Source organism: Gallinula chloropus (genome assembly GCF_964237585.1).
Source record: "Gallinula chloropus genome assembly, chromosome: 19".
NCBI lineage: Eukaryota > Metazoa > Chordata > Aves > Gruiformes > Rallidae > Gallinula > Gallinula chloropus.
In genome coordinates this window covers 5,995,277-6,017,323 of record NC_140104.1, presented here as the reverse complement: position 1 = coordinate 6,017,323, position 22,047 = coordinate 5,995,277, and the positions used below count along the sequence as shown (strand labels likewise).

General features: G+C 40.2%; 1 protein-coding gene across 1 annotated transcript; it reads left to right on the top strand.

Moving 5' to 3' along the window:
• Positions 1-1,446: 1,446 nt before the first annotated feature.
• TPST1 (tyrosylprotein sulfotransferase 1) lies at positions 1,447-20,977 on the top strand (the record flags this gene model as incomplete). Its single annotated transcript, XM_084272983.1, has 4 exons — positions 1,447-2,291; positions 8,875-9,073; positions 19,201-19,251; positions 20,933-20,977. 4 exons carry the CDS (start codon positions 1,447-1,449, stop codon positions 20,975-20,977), a joined length of 1,140 nt encoding a protein of 379 aa, XP_084129109.1.
• Positions 20,978-22,047: the final 1,070 nt, after the last annotated feature.

Sequence of the window (22,047 nt, the reverse complement as noted above, 5' to 3'; positions counted from 1 at the left end):
TAGAGAGTTCTTTAATTGGAGCTTCTCTTGAACTTAAAATGAAGCTTCTCTTACTTGCTTCGTTGCTTTAAAGGCCTTGATCAAAAAATGGATGATGTCAGTGTTGATCTGTTACAGTGAAACACCTTTTATTGTCATCTCATATCCTGTGAAGGAAATGGAGCATTTGAAGCAAAGCAGGAGATAATGTAGCTATGTGAAAATGTGATGATGAGCAGGATACTGCTACTGTCAGTTCAAGGAGCCAGTTATTCCAGTACTCTTAATTCTGTGATTTGTAACATGATGTGTCTGGGGTGTCTTGTTCACTTGTTTTATCTGGGTGACTCTGGCTCAGGTTTCTTTTTTCTTTTTTTTTTTGTGGTTGGTTTGTTTTTTGCCTCTGTAAAACCTGAAGTAGACAAGAGTGTTTTCTTAATTATTACTATTTTTAATGATGTTGTGGTTTTGCCCCAGCTGAGAGCGGAGCACAGTGCAGCTGCTGGCTCTCTAAGGGGGGTGGGGAATTGGGGGAAAGGAAAAGGGAACTAAAGAATCCAAAACATCACAGGCTGGGGTAGGGATGGTTTACTGGGATAGCAGAGAGATAGGTTAATAATAATAGGACTTCATGGCAAAATACAGGAAACTGGTGATACACAGTGTGGTTTCTCACTGAACCGCACAACTCGGGCCACAGAGCTCAGAGCTGCCCCAAAGCAGGACTGTCCCCAAAAACTGCCTCCATGTCCTAGAGCTGCCTGCTCCTCCCCCCACCACTCTCCTTTATGCTGAGCATGATGTAATTGGTATGGAATACCCTCTTTGGACAGTTTGGGTCACCTGTCCCTGCTGCGTCCCCTCCCAGCTCCCTGGGTGCCCCCCACTTTTTCATTAGCAGGGTGATATGAACCACTGAAAAATCCCTGCCCGCTTGGCAACAACTAAACAATCAGTGTGTTATCAGCACTCCTCTCATCTGAACTCCCAAACACAGCACCACCGGCTGCTAGAAAGAGAATTAACTCTGTCCTAGCTGAAACCAGGACAAATGGGTTTCATATAAATGCCTGTAGAGTTTAACAGTAGCTCTCCAGTGGTAGAATTCTTCCAAATACATTGTTAAAATGTACCACAGAACTTCTATGGAAATAGTAACTGTAGTTGTGAATCTTGTTGTGTTTGGTGTTGTTTCTATGGGTAAACAAAAAGACTGTGATGGGGTGGTGGTGTTTAGACTTTGTGTTTCCTATTCTTAATGCAGCACTAGGAGATAATAGTTTAATTGAATGCTCTCAGGTGCTTGTTGATGATTTATCCCAGTAAGTTGTTAATAAATCCGAAATTTATTTTTTTTTCCCTTGCCAGACCTTAATTTATTTTGGATTAGGATTCCCATGGCACGTGAACTAGAAGACAATTTGAAATAGAAGGTGTCTGTGTTCTGAAGTGACAGTCTTGATCAAAATGGTTGGAAAACTCAAACAGAACTGGCTGTTGGCATGTCTGGTGATCAGCTCGGTGACGGTGTTTTATTTGGGCCAACACGCTATGGAGTGTCACCATCGAATAGAAGAGCGCAGCCAGCCTCTGAGGATGGAAAGTGTGAGGGGCACAGTAAGAACTGCTTCCAGTGTAAATGCAAACAAAACCTTTGCTTACAACAAAGACATGCCTTTAATATTTATTGGGGGAGTACCTCGAAGCGGCACTACCTTGATGCGTGCCATGCTGGATGCCCACCCGGACATCCGATGCGGAGAAGAGACAAGGGTCATCCCGCGGATTCTGGCAGTTAAACAGATGTGGGCTAGATCAAGCAAAGAGAAGATCCGTCTGGATGAAGCTGGAGTCACAGATGAGGTTCTGGACTCAGCCATGCAAGCATTCTTACTGGAAATCATTGTGAAGCACGGAGAGCCTGCTCCCTATTTGTGTAACAAAGATCCTTTTGCTTTAAAATCCTTAACTTATCTGGCTAGAATTTTTCCCAATGCCAAATTTCTTCTGATGGTACGGGATGGTCGTGCGTCTGTGCATTCCATGATATCTAGAAAAGTCACTATAGCTGGGTTTGACCTCAACAGCTACAGGGACTGCTTGACCAAGTGGAATCGTGCGATAGAAACGATGTATAACCAGTGTATGGAGGTTGGCATGGAAAGGTGTATGCTGGTACACTATGAACAGCTCGTACTGCATCCTGAAAGATGGATGAGAACTCTGTTAAAGTTTCTTCGGATACCATGGAACCAAGTAGTGCTGCACCATGAAGAAATGATTGGAAAAGCAGGGGGTGTTTCTCTTTCCAAGTGAGTATGAACATTCTGTTGTTCTAAAGGGTAAAACAATGTGGGTTTCTTTTATATAAAAGACTATTCATAACTTAGTTTTTAAGCAGCTAATGATGTCTCGGGAACCCCATTTATGGTGCCAATTCTAAGTTGTTAATTAACAGTGATTCTTACTTTCCAGACAGTCTTGGATTGCTCCTGCTAATGTGTATGGAGCATATGAGTGAACTTTTAATTAATGGTCATTCTCACTTTAATTTGGATATTTAGTATCAGCTTTTCATCCAATATAGCTTTGCTATCCACTGTACCACAAAATAAAGCTGGACTGTTTTATCTAGGCTGGTGTTATTCATCTTAGCAAGATCACTTGTTTGATTTCAGGAACTTAAGTTTTGTTGTCAGTGCAAGAATGGCCTTTGAGTTACACTTGCCAAGAACATACTCTTCCAGGAAACTTGAGAAACTGTTCCAACAAAATAGAAAGCAGAATTGGCATGCTTTTCTGTTGGCATGTGCTCCTAAAAGGACAAGCATTTTGAATAAAATTAACCTTGTTGCACACAGATCTCTCACTATTCTCATGCCATCTGTGCACCTGATTTAGCTATTCTAGGAAACTGAAATCCAGCTCTGCTTAGAAAAACTAGAAGGGGGGTGGGGTGGGGTGGGGTGGGAAGGAAGTAGCTAGCTAATTCTCCAGCCAAACTACATGTCCAGTTGATTCCCTGGCTTCTGGCTTTTGAATATTCATCACTGGTCAGGTGCTTCAGGAAGCTGCTGTGTTGATTTTGTAATGTCTTGTAGTGGAATATGCTTCAAAGCAAATCCGAGAATTGGTGGCTACAGAGAGAATTTGAAGCTCAGGTAATGGTTATGTGTTTACAGTCTGGAGGCTTCACATCCCTATTTCCACTGAGGAAACACAGCCATTGCTGCTGGGTTCCCAGGGCTATCATGAAGGCATCTTGACTTTTAAAAAAGTGTTTCTTAGGAGTTAGAAGTCTTCTGATAATGTTACCCTGGCACACCATACAGGTGTATCTGTGTGTAAACTTCTCTTTAGTTACCTCTGCTGTGTTACTGCTTCGCAGTGGCAGCTGAAGAGGGGAGTAAACGTACTTTCACTGATATAAAAATATAGTTTCCAAGTTCTGTTAAGTGTCCTGTGAAAATAACTGTGCATAATGCCATTTCTAGTCAAATACTACTATGGTACAGCTTCCAGATTAGTGTTCTTAAAAATTAATGGACCTGTATACAATAAAACTTAGTAGCTTTACTGAATTCATGTGGTTTCCAGGAACATTTCTTGCTAAATCTGGTGAAATGGGATGTGAAGAGAGAAGAACACTTGTTCACGTGTCAGGAAAAAGAAAAGGATTGTTGAAAGTCAGATATGGCTCAATGATTATTTTTAAAGAAACTTTGACGTTTAAGACAAATGAATATGGAAGTTTTCTTGTGGCCCTCGATTTAATCTGTTAGTGGAACTCTTTATGCTTTTGTCTTTCATGTGATGGTATGTGACCGTGATTTATTATTCCACAAGGCTTTGGCAACAGTGGAAAAAATGATTTATTAGTGTTATGTCTCTGTTTATCTAATCCAATAGCCTTGCAATATATGGTGAGATTTGTTTTTCAGTTGCAAGTGACCTTTATAATTTGATAATGATTTCGGTGAGTCAGACTTTTGAGGGCTGCAGAAAAAAACAGAATACAAAATTCTCTAACTTGAATGTCTGTTGTGGGTTTATATGACACTAATTGAAATGGTGCAGGGGGAGCTTGAGATTTCCAAGTTATATTTCCTTGTACCAGTTAAAACCTCCCACTTCTGGCATCCCCAGCTCCTCGCTGTCCTCTCCTGTGTAGCTAAGTGCTGTGGACAGGGATGGCTGCCTGTCCAGGGGGTCCTTGCCCAGAGCAGGGGGTAACTGCACACAAAAATGACTCTTGGGAAAGATGCTTGCTGGGCTGTTTACTGAGAACTTTAGAATCTGCCCCAGACAGCTTATCAAATTTTGAGAGCTGAACAAAATTCACCTTGCATTAGACTTGGTGTTCTTTCTCTGAAGTTGCATTTGGCTTGTTCTCAACTGCAGCATATTCTTTATGGTGTCAGGTATGCATAGCTTTTTTATGTTCTGGGTCAGGTCCTAACCCAAATTACTCTCTTTAAGTCTTAAAGTTTCTCTTTAGGCTTGCAGGAGAGTGCTCTTTTCTTTGAGGAGTCATTATTGTCTTCTTTCAGCTGAAACAATAGTCTGGGGCAGTGGAGCTCCCTGTATTCTGAAGAGCATCTTTCTCCCACCTGGCTATCCGAAGGGACAGTGCTGAAGATTACTTCAGAGATAATCTAAGGAAATTTAAAACACTGTTTGTTACAACTCTGTCTTCTCACAGAGCTGTAATTTACCACATGGCTGGTACCAAGTGCTTTGGGCTATTTCATAATAGTATATTAAAGTCATAACACTCAAATGGTATTACAGTTTTTCCTGGCAGAAAGAGGGTATCACAAGTACCAAATCATCTGTATTGAAGTCTGGTGTTAATTTAAAAGATACCCTCCACGTAGGCCTAGCCTTTAGTGCACACAGCAGGGAGAGCATGAAGATGTAGGTGAAATTAGTTCATTAGTCTGTGAAGTATTAGGTAGGGTAGAAAACCTCTGAAGTGAAAGAATGAACAAGGATTGCAATCTGCAGAGTCTGGTGCTGCGTAAAGAGAATGAGCAGAGAAACCCACCTCGGTCATTTTCCATTCACTTTTAAGACTTCCAGACAGGCTCAGTATTCACTTCAGAGGCATTATGCCTGCACAAGTCAGGTCTGACATAAGCTGCCTGGGGGTGTTTTAACTGCTGAAGGGTTTTTAAAAATGAAAAAAAAAATATCTGACAGGAGTTTGTTGTCTTGAAAACTTCAAAACACGTTGAGAAAGAGATCGCAGGATGATGCTGTTACTACCAGGTATTGGAAAGTGAATGCTTAAGAACATCTTTTAAACTCCTCTAGAATCCAAATTAACTCTGCCAAATGAAATCTGTTAGATGACAGAGGCTCTTGGTCAGTGTGTTTTATTTTCAGTTGCATTTAGAGTTAAATTGTGTGTGCAGGCTCTTTCTCTTCCAGAGATGAACTAGGCACCCAGTGGCTTGCAAAATTCTTCAGGCAGTGAGCTGACTTCATTTTTCTCTTAATCCGGACTCAGAAACCCTTATGCAATGGTCTGTTATGAACTATATGAGGTACTAGACAGTCTGTATTTAAGATTCTGCCTTTGTTCCCCTAGCTGCTTAATTTGAGGAAACCACTGGCTGCCTTACTCCCCTCTCCTGCATTTGCTTAGTAATCCCTGCTTTTTCTGTTGCTCATGGAGCCCTAGCTTCACTGTTGCTCTGTTTTACTTAACGTTTCCCCCCCTTGTTTTGGTGTTTAGCCAGCTGCAAGGAGAAACACAGCGAGGGTTTAAGGATGTGCACCACAGCGTTTGCAGTAGCGGGGGAACCTTCTGTGGTTTGAAGTAATCGCCAACGTGGCTGTTGAAGGAATGTGTTATGGCTGGAGTACATGCTATAGAACTAGTATTGTTAATATAGCTCTGGCATTTGTCTCCTAACTGGAAACAGCTGTGGTGACCACGGATGCAAAGCAATGTCATCCCTTTTATAGCAGTTTTTATTAGGCTTATTGCGAAAATAGCTGTCTAAGCAAAATTACACCCGGATGTACTATTCTTAATACACACCTTTTCTGCTTCTACATCTGTACTAGAACCAAATCAGGGGGTAGGCCTGGGTTCATACCAGCTGCTTCTAGAGCTGAAGCTCTCTGGTTTTGCAGCAGAGCCTGGAAGCACTGACCAGGCAGCATTTGCCATATACAAACATAATCAAATTTGCCAAGGGTATGTGTCCCTGTTTAGCTTTGTTTGGCTTTTGAAGTGGCATTTCCCTCCCATTCCCTCTCTGCCTTCCCCCATACTCTTCAGGTCTTTTATGATCTGAAGACTCGTTCCCACAAATTGTGTTGAATTTTTCTTACCACCTTGACTCAAAGGACAGAAAACGATTTGAACAGGATCAGTGCCTAGGAGCAGCAAAATGGAGTTCTCAGCTTCTCTCCTGCCAGGTATTAATCACCAGGGAATGTTTCATGCTGAGCTTATTGTTACTAAAGACTAAAATAATAGCAGGGCAAAACATGTACATTTTAAATGTGCTTTTACTTCAGAGTGAGAAATTGATATGTGGACTAATTTAGGTCCTGACTGATGCGTGGCACCCGTTGTTTGGGGTTCCAGTAAACTCTGTAAAACCTGTTACCTGTTCTCACACTATCACCCTTACTTTAAATTGTAGAATCAATCTACAGTTTTGGAGAAGGGATTTTGGGCTTGGCTGGCTCTGAGGGGCAGAGGACCCTAAATCTCTGGCTTTTCAAACACCTAGAGGTGAATTTTTCTGAACTGGGGGTCGCACCTGCCATGGTTCTGCAGACTCCTGACTGGTGTGGTGCTTTCTCCTCTGCCTTGCCACTTTGATCTTCTGGAACTCAACTCTTAACAGCTATTTTATTGCTAATTAGGGTCAGAAAGGCCATGCCTAGACTTCTCTAGTTCACTGTGCCTACTTGTGATCTCAGGCCAACAGCTTTCAGGAAGGCTGAAATCCAGTCATGACTCCCTGGTCCCAGAATCCCATTCTGAGTTCCTGCCTTTGGTTTGAGCTGCTGAAAATGGTCGAATAGAGCAAGGCTGGAAGTTCTGGTGGCTGTCTTAACAGGCTTTTTTTCAGTCAGATGCTTACTCATCAGCTTCCATTAGACACCTTTTGCAGCAACCAGAAGGCCCTGCTTGCCAGAACAGTTTCCCCATGGGTGACCACGTTGCACTCTGGTTTGTTCTTTGTTGCTTGTTTTTAAAGTGCTTAGGTTACTGACCTTCCAGCGTTGTATGAGTAACTTCCTTCGTCTGTCCTAGAAGAAATTTAGCTATGGTGCATGTAAAAAAGAGTAACAAGGTAAAGACTGGTATTAATATCAGATTGAGTTGATGAGTTGTGATTTCAGGCTTCCATTGCACGGCATAGCGTGCAGCTGAACGGGATGGGATGCCTCTTGGAATCGATTGGTATTGATTTAGTGTTTGTCTAATGGGCAAAAATACTTCAGCCTCTTCTTGGGCACGTCAGGTTAATGAGATAACTGCAATCAAACTCTTGTGAGTTGACTGATGGGAGCCTTGAGAGCGATTTGACTTTACTTCAGGCTTCTGGACTCTGAAACTGTCGGGACTATACCAGGAAATCTGTGTCACTTGCTTTTCTCATTCTGCCTGCTGTACAACTGAAGAACTAGTTGCTTGAGAATGAATTTGAACCTGTGTTCTCATGCTTTAATCTTTTGTAGCTGAGGTACTGCTGTTACACTTTGTACTCTTCCTTTCAAGTATAATAATTTTGTTCTCTGGGTTGCAGAGCTTTGTGAGACCAGAATTCTGTATGATGTAAATAAGGCCCAGGGAGGAAGGATGGTGGCTGTGGTGGCTGTATGCTCAGCAGTGGCTTTGAGGCAGGTGTAGCCAGCCAGCAGGAACCACTGCTACAGTGACACCTGGTATTACTTGTAGTGCAGATGCAAATATTCCTTCAGGCACGGTGTATATAGAGACCTAATTTTTAATCTGCCATAAAAGAAAGGTAAACCTGGACATCCAAACTGCATGTGCACTCTTCCTCAGTTCAGAAAAAAAAATGTAAATCATTTGGAATAAAAAACTCATTTTGAAATTACTCAGCTGGTTCTGAGTCCTCCTGGACCGTTTCAGAAACAAGCACAGTAAAGTTCCATGTCTTCTAATCTAATGAAGCCAGGAATGTGGGAAAGCAAAGTGATGCCAGGCTTCTTCCCTTGGGAAAAACATAACTAAAGAAAACAACAACAACAAAAAAAATGACCCGAGAAGAAAAATGTGCAACAAAACAAGGGTACAAGACTGAAAATGACGTTAGGACTGTTGATTAAATGAACATCAAATCAACATGACACTGCTGTGGTTATGCACTTGCCTTTAAGAACTGTGAAATGACAAAGCAATCGGTAAAAGGAATGGTAATGAAAAATATGATTGCAGTCTATGTAAATATATATAAAATAAATCAGTCACAGTATGGAGAGGGATAAAGGACACATGGTTTTTAATTTAGAACATGACTTTAAACAACATTTAAGACAATAAACCAGCAAATGTGGGAATATGCCAATGGGAAAACAGCTTTGCATGTAGGTATGTGCGTGCTTTTCACTTAATAGCTCTTTGGTTTTTGCTGCTCTTTACACAAAGAACTCGTGTCAGTACATTCTGTGTGGAAACCTAAACCAGAAAGCATGCATGAATGTTGGGCTAGATATTATAATTTTAGATGTATGTGGTGAAACTTCACTTCCCTTCAGCTCTGTAGACACATGAAATTTTGATAGGGAAGGGGGAGAGAAAGGGGAAAACACCCTAAACAAGATAAAGGTCTTGATGCTAGTGAAGAAGCGAGTATTGGTTGGAATGCAAAATACAACCTTTCTTTTTTGCCTCCACAGGGTTGAAAGATCTACTGACCAAGTAATCAAGCCAGTAAATGTGGAGGCACTGTCAAAGTGGGTTGGGAAGATACCTGCTGATGTTCTGCAAGATATGCCTGTGATTGCTCCCATGCTGGCAAAACTGGGCTATGATCCATATGCCAATCCACCAAACTATGGAATGCCAGATCAAAAAGTTGTGGAAAACACAAGGAGGGTAAGGCATTTTTGTGTCTTTAATTATTGGCCAAATTGATGTGAGGTATAAGGCAGGTTTAGATTGGATATTAGAAGAAAACGTTTTTACTGAGAGAGTTGTCAGGGCCTGGAACAGGCTGCCCAGGGAGGGGCTGAGTCACCTTCCCTGGATGTGTTCAAAAAAAGGGTTGATAAGGTACTTAGGGATCTGGTTTAGCATAGGATGGGAATGGTTGGACTTGATGATCTTCAAAGGTCTCTTCCAACCTTGTGATTCTGTGATAGACTGGAAGTCTTGTTTTTTCTTCAGGTTTTTTTGCTTTTAAAATGTCTTTCTAATACCTTTTGATAGTAAGCAGTAAGTTTTCCTTGCTGTGGGGAGAAGGAAGAATTCTGTAGGGCCTTGAGCACTTTAAGTCTGGCTCCTGCTGCTTGTCTTCAGTTTTGTTCGCCTTCCTTTACCCCAGCCCCAGGCTTGAGCTATATTCTTCAGTGTATGTAGCTGAACCTCTTTAGAATTGTCCAGATAGTTGGGGATCTACTTAGTAGTGGGGAAAAAGCCAGTTTTCTCACCTGGGCATCAAACTTGATTGATTGAGCTCAGCTTTTTATACATGAGGGTCAGCAGAAGCTCTCAAAAAACGATACCCCAAATACTTGGTGGAATTTGAAAAGTGACCCATGGAAAAAGTGGTCCAAGATGATCAAAATGTCAGATTTTCCAATTCTTTGCTGTCTTTTGTAGCACAAACAAAAGACAGAGGAAGGTCTGGGGCTCATTTTAATGTTGTTAGGGGTGAATTTAATGTTGTTGGAATTTGAGTTGTTAAAGTATACAGCTGTTTATCCCTGGAGGTATCCATAGAAAAGCTCGTTACCATTGTTTGAAATAAGTATAATTAACTCTTCTGGTCTTTTCAGAATGTGTACTTTATTAAAAGAAGGTGACTTTTGCTGCAGCAACAAAGTAGTCATTGGAAAAATGGAACAAAACGATTTGAAAGGACTGTCTTCTACTAGCCTTCCAATTAAAAAATACTGATGGGCTATAGAATTATTTGGAAAAAAGAATACCATGTTCTGTGAAGTCTCCAAACACTTTTGCATTATTTCTTTTCAGGAGTCCTCCCTTGGAAGCTTTCATTAAACAGTTGATTAATGTATTAATGGATGGCAGGTTGACTATTTTAACAGTTGTTAGCTCTGCATGGAAAAGGTAACCCACCTTTTCAGGTAGGAGTAGTGGTTAGCATGTTAGAGGTTTCTTGGTACTTACTGTTTTAAAAACCTTGCAAACAAACTAGATTTTATGAGCTTAAACCTTAAGAAAATAAGTGTTCAGTATTACTCCATGGAGCCTGGAAAACAAAATCCTCATGCACCTACCTTCTATAAAACAGTGACCCAAATCAAGTTTGTATTGTAGTGCAGTAATTAAGGCTAGTTACCTCTTACTGATACAATTTAAATAAGTTTTTACAGTATGGGGACTCTTCTAAGGCCTCTGTCTGAGCATGGCAAGCTCAGTCCAAGTTGTAAAAGTTGTATGGGTTTCAGTTGTTTGCTGTCAGGTACCTCTGTGAAATCTTTTGTCTATTGTAAGTTCAAAATGCGAGAGAGAAATTCAGGTATTAAAGCCACAAGCATGCATTTAAATCAGGCTTTAATTTTTTTAAAAGGCTAGAGGTTATTGAGGCTTTTTCACAAGTTTGCTTTGAAGCATAATTAGTCTGTTTACTAATGTTAAAGCTGTGAAAAACTGGAGGTTAATGTTATAATAGCTGATCTAAGTACTGCAAGCATATGGAACACTTGCTAATGTTTTGACTGCTATTTTAATGCACTAGTCTTACTTACAAACCAAGATAGCATTTTAATTGTGATGTTTATTGTAGTACCCAGTATATATTTTTCCCTAGTCACTTGTTCTTTAACAAAATTGGTTTTGCATATGAGATTTGTATAGATAAAATGAGGGAGGTGTCCCAAATTAAGATTTAAAAACCAAAAAGGCAAAAGGATTACAGATGGCTGATCTTCAAAACTTCCAGTATTCCTCTTGAAAACTGGAGAAACATGAGGCTTTCAAAACATCTTGTACCCCAAGGAGCCATTTAAAACCCTGGTTTTGCATCAGTGTTTGGGGTTGCATTTGATCAGCTTGAATTCCTCCCCAGTCACTTGCTTTGCTTTGTTTCCTCCCAGCTGGTTCCCAGCAAATCCCTCCTCAGACCACTGGGTCTTCTGTCTCTGTGACTATGGAAACGTTGATGTCCTGACTTCATAGGGTTTTAAGATTGAAGTCTTCCCAGCTCACAGCCCAGTTTGCTGCTTGGGTTGCCCAGTTCTCAGGGCAGCAGGCTCATCAGCCTCTTGAGAAGTGCCAGGCTGCCCAGCCATTGTGCTGCTTGCATAGCAAATTGCCAAAATGCTGTCCAGTGAGCCTGGCCAGAACACAAGGAGGCTCTGAAATAACTGGTTGGTGATCAGTAGGAGTTGACTCTCTTCTGAAAAAATGCTTTGGTTTGTGTTTTGAACTGTGATGGTAGTTTTGCCTATGTAGCATATGCTGCCCTGTGGGTTTCCCCCTCTCTTCCATGAACTTACACTGATTTATTTCTTGCTGCTACAGCTTGGATCAGAGGGTGTTTATTTAAAAACAAAAAACCCAAACCACACACCAGAATTCTTGATCTAGATTTTCTGCAGCCTTTAGCAAGAGGTAAAATTGTAAATTACTCTCAGCTGGTAAAACTGTAAATTACTGTAGCACTACTTTTGTTCTTGCTCTCTCGTTAAACTTCGCCTGGGATAATCTCTACAGAGTTTTGTACTGAGGATATTGTTGGAGATGAAGCCATCCAAATAAAATCTTTCCAAAGCTGCTACTCAGTACATAAGAACATATATAAATCTTGCATGTTTATTGCTCACTTTGTTTGGAAGCCGTTCCATTATATTTATATTTGTGGTCTCTGAGAACTTTAAACTGAACACAGAACTTGAATTTTGTTCATTGAAAACAGATAAAGCTTCGAGTACTAAAGCAGAACTGCATTGTTTTAGAGTAGAAACCCCTTGGAGTGACTAACTTGAAATAATGTTGAATTATCTGACACTTACTACTCCCAACAAACTGTTGCTGTTTCTTAGTGCATTTAAAATGGCATGGGCTAGCACTTTAGAAGAAGGAAGGTGCCCGTGTCTGGCAAACAGAAATCAGTGGTAAGGGGGGGAAGGACTTGTTTCTTTATCTCTTCCCTCCTTGGTGTGGGTTTACAGCCAGAGTTTTTGTTTTGTGGGGGTTATGTAATGCTGGCTTACACTGATTGTGGAAGTTGCAACAACAGGGTGGAAGCCCAACACCATTGAAATTACTGGCAGGGGAGATGCTGGCTCCACCTAAAGATGGAACAACACTCTGTCATCTAGTTCATTGCTATCAGATATGTTAAAAAACAAACAAATCTGTTCCAGTTGTTACAGAAAGTCCTTGTTTTGTGTGATTTAAAGCATTGTTATGCTGTACGTGCCAAATCATAAAGGTAAGGGGAATGAAGAGTGGTCAGGGTACAAAACATGCTCATTGCTAGAAAGTGTCTCTTGATGCCCACTTGTAGAAGAGAATTAAAAAAAATTCCCCAGTTTACTGCACAGTGTGTTTTAAAATGTGCTGCTTGTAGAACTGCATTTATGCTGCTCTAATTGCAGTAGGTGAAATCTATCACAGAAAAGACTATAGGATGCCCAGCAATTCAAAGCTGCAGCTTTTAGTCCTGAAGGTAAGAACTGACAGTGTAAGGGTACCTAAACCAAGGGCTAGTTCTTGAGAAAAATGGAAAGGAATGGTTAGTGTGGTGTAAAAAATTAGCTTCCTCTGAGCTTCCAAAGCAGTTAAATCCTGGGGTTTGGGGGATTTTTTGCTTTTTCCTCTTTTTTTTGTTCCCTCTGCTGGTGACTTACATGTGTACAGCTCAAACACTTTTTTTTACTTTGGTCTGAAAACAAAATGATGATTTTCACTTGCTAATGTACAGTGTTGAATCAGAATTTTGATGTGCTTGTAGGTAATGCAAGGAAATCAATGCTCTCTGCTAAATTTGGATTTTTCCCTTTAATGTTATCTGCCTAGGACACCAAAATGCTTACATTGCTTTTTCATGCTCTTGTAGCATAAAAATAGTAAGATGCAACCAGCATTTGTACCTTGTCATTCTAGTTCTGGTGGTGTTTTGGGAAGAGGCTGTATGAAGTAAAGACACCTCAGATGGTGAAGTACAAATCTAACAGGAGTTAGAAAAAAATCTAACAGATTTTTCTGATGTTTTAAGTAACAAAGCCATTAACTTTTTATTTATCTGTTTGATGTTAGACTGCCATTATTATCTTTTATTGAAACTTTAACTTGTCTGGGTTAAGGAACACAGTGCAGAGGGAACAAGGTCTGAGTAGTGTTGCACTGTTCAGCTGATCTCTGCATGTGATCATTCCAAGAGGCAGCCTTTAGTTACTCAGTGACCACAGAATTGTGCAGTCTTGTGTTTTTCTTGAGAGTCTGTTGTTGATCTGTTCATTTTATTACAGCGATAGGAAGGGTCCCTTCCTTACAGATACGTAACTGGCTACTCCCCCCACCGAGCTTTAACAAATGCTACACATAAAGGAAGATCACATCCTGTAATAAAAGGAGGTTTCATCTGCAAATGATGCAGGAAATGCAAATAATTAATAAAGCTGTCTGAACTGGCAGCCCAATCACTATATGATGAATTGCAAAAATAGAATTACTCCAGATTAGAAATGCCTGATATGTCGGTAACAACACTGAATTTGTGTAAAAGTGTATGTCAGCAGTTTAACAGAATATACCCAAAGTGGAGAACAGCTCCTAACTGCAAGACTCTGACTTATGCCCAGTGGAAATTGGCTTATTGTTATGTTATGATTGGCAAAGTGGTTTCCTCTCACATCTGTAACACATTACATCAGATTTTCTTTGGCACGTACTTCCCATTAAATGAATTTGTATGCTTGGAATACAAATTCCAGTTATTTCTTTTAACTTCATGAAGTTACTTTCCTTGCCCTGGAGAGATTGAGACACAGAAGGGTACAGAACTCTAGAAGAAGCTATGGTTTTCATCACGACTGTTTAAATACATGCAGCTTCTAATAACATCCGACAGCTGTTATCTACCTCTGGTTTATGTTCTGCTGATGGTATTTTCTGCAGTAACATCTAGAGGAAAAAACCAGAGTTCTGTTAACTCCTGTTTCATGCCTGTTTGAAACTGTGAGGAAACATCTTCTGCTGTTAAAGAGTTGAGACATCCATGACAGTCATGATTTCAAGACATTGTGTTTGAGGTTTTAAAGGCAGAAACAATCTGTGGTGAAGGGTGCGAAGTGTATTTCTTGTCATGCATAAGAATAATTACTTGTGCTGTCAGAGCTGTGTAATTGTGGAGGTATGTTGTTAGGAGGGGTGCTGAAGTGGCTTAGAAAAAAAGGCTGTGCATCTCTGTGCTGTTTAACTTAAGTTAAAGCACAAAGGCATTTGGCTTTGTGGATGTTTTCTCTGATAATTAAAACAAAAAATCCAGGGTTTTAGCCTTTCTCAGTGTCCTTTAAGTTTAATACAACCTTTAGTAGGTGTTTGTCCCAGCATATAGATTCCCAACTGCATTGTTGTTCTGCAGATGTACCAATAGTTTGTTTTCTTAAAAAACCCAAACAATTATGGGTGCAAGCTGGAGCAGAAAAGGTTCCATGGGAACATAAGAAAAACCTTTTTCACTGTGAGGGTGGCAGAGCCCTGGGACAGGCTGCCCAGAGAGGTTGGGGAGTCTCTTTCTCCGGAGACATTCAAACCCCACCTGGATGTGCTCCTGTGGGACCTAATTGAGGTGATCCTACTCGGGGAGGGGAGAGGGGTTGGACTAGATGATCTTTTGAGGTACCTTCCAACCTCTAACACTCTGTGATTCTGTGTAACACTCTGTGAAATAAGTATGTATAGGATTAGTAAGATGTACAGACATAGTAACAGACAAAATACAAAATTAAGTATAGTTGGAAGCTGCCTTTTGGCAGACACTCAGAGGCCTGGCTAAAATCTCTGTGTTGTTCCTACTGAGTAAATATTTACAACTTGGATGTCCCCTTTCTTGGCAGTGCCAACAGAGGGGTGAAAAATCATGTAAGCCTTGTAATCTGCCTAAAAAGTTAAGGAAAGTCTGAACTAGCAAGATGAGGGTACCTCCATGTGTGCACAGTAAGGGGTTGCTTCTAGAAGGGGCTGGGTTCTGATTTTTGCAAGTGTAGTGGGTTTATTTCTGGGGTTTTGGGGTGGGTTTTTTTGACAATTAAACATCTATAGTCTCATACTCAGCAATTCTGATGTTTGGAAAATCCACCAAGCCCAAGTACACTTAGTTGCAGACTGATTTTTTTAGACAAAAATACCCATTCTCTTTGTGTACTGGAACTGATGTGACACTCTAAACCAGTGGGTGAAGAGGAGTGCTTTTATCTTCTAGAAAGATGAATTGTAGGTTACACTTCTGAGTTACACTTAAGTTCTTAAGTTTTCCTTGAGTACTTGTAAGGATTTTCTCAGACAACTGGATGTGAAGCTTGTCTTCTGATCTCTTTTTGAGAATAAAACACATTTTGTTTGGCTAGAATAATGTGTTTTGTTTTTGTTTTTTAATAGAGCAGCTTGAGTACTGCCAACACCGAGCAACAAACGGACAGAGACTTCAAATTCCTCCCCTTCCCCCTTGGAAATCCGTTTGGACTTGCAAAATAATTCCCTTAGAAATTGTAAACACCATTTCTGCTCAATTTTACTGAATTCTTGCTTAGACTGGAAACCATTCCAGTGTCGTTGCTGCCACGCTCCGAATAATGTGTTTTAGACGTAGAAATTGGTCATAAATGAATTTTGAATCTGAAACCTCTTTACTTCTTTGGCTGCAGATGGAGTCATTGTTTTTGGAATTTCTGGATTGCAGTTGATCCCAGGGTTTTGATTCAAAAGGGACCACTCACTGGTTTTGGAACTGCCTTAAACCAGTTTCTATTGTGTCTCAATCTTGAGAAAACCAGCATTCTAGATAACGGTAGTTCTGAACCAAAATTCTGTGTTCAACCTAATCTTTTTGGGCCTGTCACTGGTTAGATTTGCCTGTGTAAATCTTGATGTTTCATGTGAATGTAATATCAAATACCTCTGAAATGTTTTCTTACTTTTCCAGGCTATGACATTAGTGAGTACTGTTCTTAGTATTACTGATGGAAGAATACCCTTGGCTTATCAACTAGGGATGCTTATTAGGAGTCAGTGCTGTTCCTATGAAAGGCATTGCAATGGTAAGGTTTCTAGAGCAGACAAACATACATATTTTTTTTATATCTTTCTCTCTTTTTTTATACATATGTGTATATATAAAGGAGAGAGACATCATATTAAAAAAATTAGATCAAATCATAATTGCAGGAGGAGGAAAGTAGGAGGCTTCCAGAGATGCAAATGTGGTTTTGGTCACTGTGGTTCTGAATCAGTCGCAATGTACCATCATCATCATCAGTCTTAACTGGTTTTCAGAATTTCCAGATAATGACTGTAGTGGTTAGCCAGTAAAGGTGAAGCCTGTCTGTTTCTTCCAACAACAGCACTAGTCTGATGATAAAATGCTGTGTGGTTTTTTTCTTGTGAGCCTTGCCTAGGATGATCTGTAGCATTTTTTGATCTGATAATGTTGATTTGTAACTTCCATTTGTGTTTTAGAACACAGCCTGCATTTTCATGGCGTGGTTAAAAGCTGAAAATAGGAAATACTCTCCTTCATTTATAAATATTTATAGTCGATCTAGGCTCTAGTAAACCACACGCTGAATTTTTGACCAGTGTGGCTTTCATTAAGGTTTCCATGGGAATGACAGTACCTCCTGGCTGAATATAAATGAGAGCTGTGCCTATCGTTTTGAATCAGCCTTCCTATTTTATCTAAAATATGGAACATCAGAAGGGAGGGAGTTGTGCAGTGGGTATGTATAATCATTCCTAGTGAAGCCTTGTTTGGATGTGTTTAGCGTAGCGATAGAGAGTGGTGAGAGCTGCCGGCCCCTAAATCCACTCCACATGAGCCACAGGGATTAATGCCACAGGGTGAGGTGTCCTGCAGGCAGGAAATGCTGAGCTGGCTCAGCTGCAGGCCTGGGCCACCGTGGGATGTAGACAAGATGTGTGCATCTTTGTATTCTGGTCATCTATTCAAAGGAAAGCAGAGCAAATGGATGTTGTTAATGAGCATCCCTTGACTTCCTGCATCCCCTTCCTTTGATGCAATTTGCAAAGCAGGGAGCATAACCCTGGGGCTTCGGAGCAGCCCCCATTCTCTTTTATGGCTTTTTTTTGAAGTAGGGTTGTGGCTTTTCATTTTTATGTGACTACAGTTACACAAGACTGAAGAACTCAGGATATTAGGGTGTTCGGTCTTTTTGGTCCTGTAGAAAGGACAGTAAAACTCTTAAAGTATACTTCTTTCTGGAGGAAAAATAAAACCCCAACACAGCATACCTTCCCCCCTAACCCCTTTTGGAACGTGTTCCAGTTCAGTCTGGGGAGCAAACAGCTTTTTAAAGGTATCCTCTGTGGAGAATACATGTTGCTTACTTATTTTCTAATCGGTCAGACAGTGGAAGCACTTGTTTGGTGTGGCTGTTGCGTGTTTGAGGACATTTATTGTTTACTCTTTTCCAAACAGTGTTATTTTGGAATTAATAGGATGTTCTTAAAAACCTGGAAATTGTGGTAGTGGTGTACATTCACGATGTCAGGTTAGTAATGAGGTTGCAGTTGTTATAGAAATTTGTAACCACGGGAGCTACTGACCAATTTTGTGACAGCCCTTAATAAGCAGAGCTCTTCTGTGTGGGTATGTGAAGCCATTAAATGTCTATTAGTGTAGGGTAGAATAAACTCTTCAGGTTAGAAGGGACCTGCAACAATCATGTAGTCCAAATAGCAAAGAATTATACCACTGATTTTAATTTTTTTGTTTATATTTGCATAAATGAAAGGGAAATTAATGACTAAATGATATGAAAATAATAAAAGAAACAATAAAGGAAAAGTTAAGTGTTACCCAACCCTTTGTCCTCCTGGGGATTGTAGATGTGTTGTTACAGCCTGTGGGGGAAGGATTTGGGTGTCCGATCCCGCGCAGCGTGTTCGCTGAGCAACTCAGGGTCTGACACAGAGTACTTGGGCAAAATTGCTAGTATTGCATCCATACCTACTACAGTGGTGTCTCTGTATCTTTAAGGATTAAAACAAATGTATGAACTTTCCTGTTGTCTGAATATTGCACCAGCTGGATACATAGAATAAAGGGATAAACGTATGTGAGAAGCACTGAAATCAAAGTTGTTGGTGTTTTCAGACTGGGGTTGTAGTTGCATTGTCTTAATGAACTACGTACAAGCCAACTGAACTCTTCTCTGACAGCACAGTAGGATGGGATCACTTGTTCTCTGTGTGACTGGTGTATATTTTGTAGGGAATGAATGCTGTGACATGTGGGTGTGTTGTACGATGTGACATTGAGATTCTTAACTGTAAAACACAAATGTTTGTGTGGTTTGGCTGTTGGGTCTTTGACACAGAGAGGTAGCTCTTTTGACAAAACTTTAACTGGAGAATCTTTTAATTGTAAATTGTCATTAAGCCCAAAGGGAACTTAATTTATTGAATGTGATAAAATGTGAAGCAACAGATTTGTTACAGATAAACTTCAAAATTATGTATTGTAGTCACTCCTGTAGTATTTAATCATCCTGTTAAAGATCTAGAAGCATGGGACTGAATTAAAGCAAGCTTCAGGTATAATGAGAGTTACGTGGTTTTACCATTTTAATGCAAACAAAGTCAGAGCATTGAGTACACAGCAAGCCTGGGACTGAGCCTACAGCTGTGGAACTACATTTGGATGACCAAGGCTTGTGAATAAAATAGGCTTTTACAAATAGATTGTGCACAGTTTAGGTAGATCTGTTTTAGCATTGCTGGATGCTAATAACCCAGAAGAATCAGAATCCTTTCCCTCTACCCTTAACAAGCTCTCTTTTTTTTTTTTCCAGGTCTTTAAGGGTGAATTCCAGCTTCCCGACTTTCTTAAAGAAGTGCCACAGGTACAGTATTGGATTAGTTTCCTTTTTTGTGGGTGTAGCAGCAAGTTAACGTGCAACCAGTCTTTATAAACCACTTCATAAATTTGATTTTGGTTGATCATAAGAGAATAGGTGACTAGAGATTGCACGAGAATCACTTGTCCGTGAGATTGACTGGAGAGGCTTGTGAGTGCTGAATGCAGGTGCGCTGGAGATTCAGTGTGTAACTCTGGTGTAATAGTACTGTGCTTGTAAACCTGAGCTGGCTCAATATTGCTGTGAAACTTGAGGAGACTTTTTGGTTCTCTTTTGTGTAGACCAAACTGCCAAGTTTGCTATTTGCAGAGAAACTGTCTTTTGTTGCCTTGCCTGGAAAGGTTTAAATCAAGTTGAGTGCAGAGAGCAGATGGAAGTAACAGGAGACTTTTTCGTACTACTACTACTATTGTGTCAGACAAAACAAACAAAACCAGTTCAGCCATGGATAGTGGTGGTGTGTGGTTTAATAATCAAGTGAGCTATTGAAATTCAGGTTTTACTAAGAATTCATCATCTGGTACCCTTCCAGTGTTGTTATCTGCTACTCAAGGGACCAAACCTTTGCAATAGTGATGGAAAAGGCAAAACCCTTATAATGGAGCTCTTTTAAACCACAGGGTCTTTTCATACACAGTGGTGTGGGAGGCATGCCTGCAACCTCATGTCCTCTCCTCACATAGACATGGGCTGTATCCTCTAGCCCCTTTACAGACATAGGAGTTCAGTTTGGAAGATGACATCCCTTGTTGCTAGGCAGCTCTTCTGTATCCTGAAGGTAACAAAGCAGAGATGAACAGACATCTTCTGTGGAGGTGCCTGTTGGAGTGCTCCATTTCAGTACCTTGAAGGGCTTCTCTCGGGGGGGGGGGGGGGGGGGGTTCTTCATCTCCAATATGGAATGAAATTAATTCTCCCTCCTATAGCTTTGCTTGAAGATGTGAGCTCTGTTTATCTAGCCATGAAAAATCAGAGCAGATGAGCTAGACAAGGAGCAAATAATTTGCCTTTATCAGAGAAATGACATAAATATTTGTATTTTATTGCTGAAATGAAATATATGAACTGTTGTATGTAAAATATGTAGAACATTTAGTAGCAGGTTTTGTTTTCTTGTGTGAGTGCATTGTTGAGCAGCTCTTTACATTGTGCTTTGATAGAAAAAACAGGAAGTGTCTCCTCACTGTTACTGTCTCAGGGTCCATTCAAGTAAAGCTAAGTAGAATAATACTTACTTTTTAAGTCCTCCTGCACACACAGCATAAGGCATTGCAGAATTGGCAGAGAAAGCTTTTTTAATGGGCATTCTGCCCCAGACTTGTATATCTCTGCTTGCATTACTTTCTACTTAATTACCCATCCTTATGATATGTACATTTTAGAGGTTTATTTAGAATGTAAATAGTCCAGAAAAAGTAAAATAATTTGCAGTGCTTTTATGTTTTAAAGAAAAAAATTTGATGGGTACAAGTTTTCCTGACTCTGGATCCCAAATATTCTTAAAAGACTCTTTGATTATGAGTCTTTGATCAAGACTCTCTGATTATGATGTAGGGATTGAAGAATACAGAGAAGGTTCTGTCACAGGCAAGCAAAGCATTTTTGACTCGTTCCATTCATTGAAATGAATTGCTTTAAAAAGGAAAATTGGTTTCTTTTGTTCCAGCCAAAGAAGACAGTAGAAAGGAAGTCTCGTGGCAAGATAAAATGAACATGGATCAGTAAAGTCGAATAGCTGTAGTGTCTGTTTCATGTTTTCAGACTATAACTTCTTGCTGTGGACACCAAATCTTTCTGATGAATCTTTGTGTGATCTCTAATGTGGGCTTTGCTCTTTACTGGATGCTTGCCTGCTCTCACCCTATGAACAGTTAGTGCTCATGCTTTGCAAGTCGTGCTCAGCTAATGGAAAACCATTCAGAACCTGCCACCTCGCAGCTACATGTGCTGTTGCTCACAGCATTGTTCACTCTTGACTGCTGGCCAAAATGTCTATGCAGCTTAACAGCAAGACAACTATTTAAATGCGTGCTGCTTAGAAGTTATTGTCAGCAAATTGTACTGAGAGAGTGTGCTGTAATTATTTCTGGCTTTCAAATGCACTTGTTATGGTTATTTCCAGATTGTCCCCAACCTTACAGAAAAAGCTGCAGTGTGTATGGCTGCAAGTGTAGAGTGTGTCAGAACAGGAGGAGGTTAAATATTCCTGATAAAGATTCCTGGAAAATGCAGCTCACTGCTTGTAGATACTGTGCTAGCAAAATAAACGATCCTTGATCTGCCTACAGCATCTATTAAATTATGCTGTTTGTATTTTCCAATTACCTTGTGATATGTGAACAGAACTTGGTCTGCTATTTCTAGGCAGGTGTCCTCTTTCAGCCCATATGATAAAGGAGGCTTCAAAATGGGACTCTGAAATTTCAGGAGGCAGATTTATACTGTTAGCTTGCTATGATTACAGTATTTACCAAACCCTGAGCAGATTTATCCAAAGCAAAGAAAGATAATCTAAAAAGCAAAAATAAGCTTTGTGAAAGAGTAAGAACATTGCTTAAGCCATAAAAGCTGATGCTGGAGTTGAAACTGATGCTGATAAGTGTTACACTAAAGAAGAAAATTACGATAATGTAACTGAGCAGCTTGTTGGTTCTGAGTACAGACATTGGTGCTGATAATGATTTTTTTCCTCAGATGTGAAATAGCTAATTTCATTTTAATTATTTTTGACAGACTGAACCTATGGAATAGAAGATACAGTGGACACTTCTTGCACAGAAG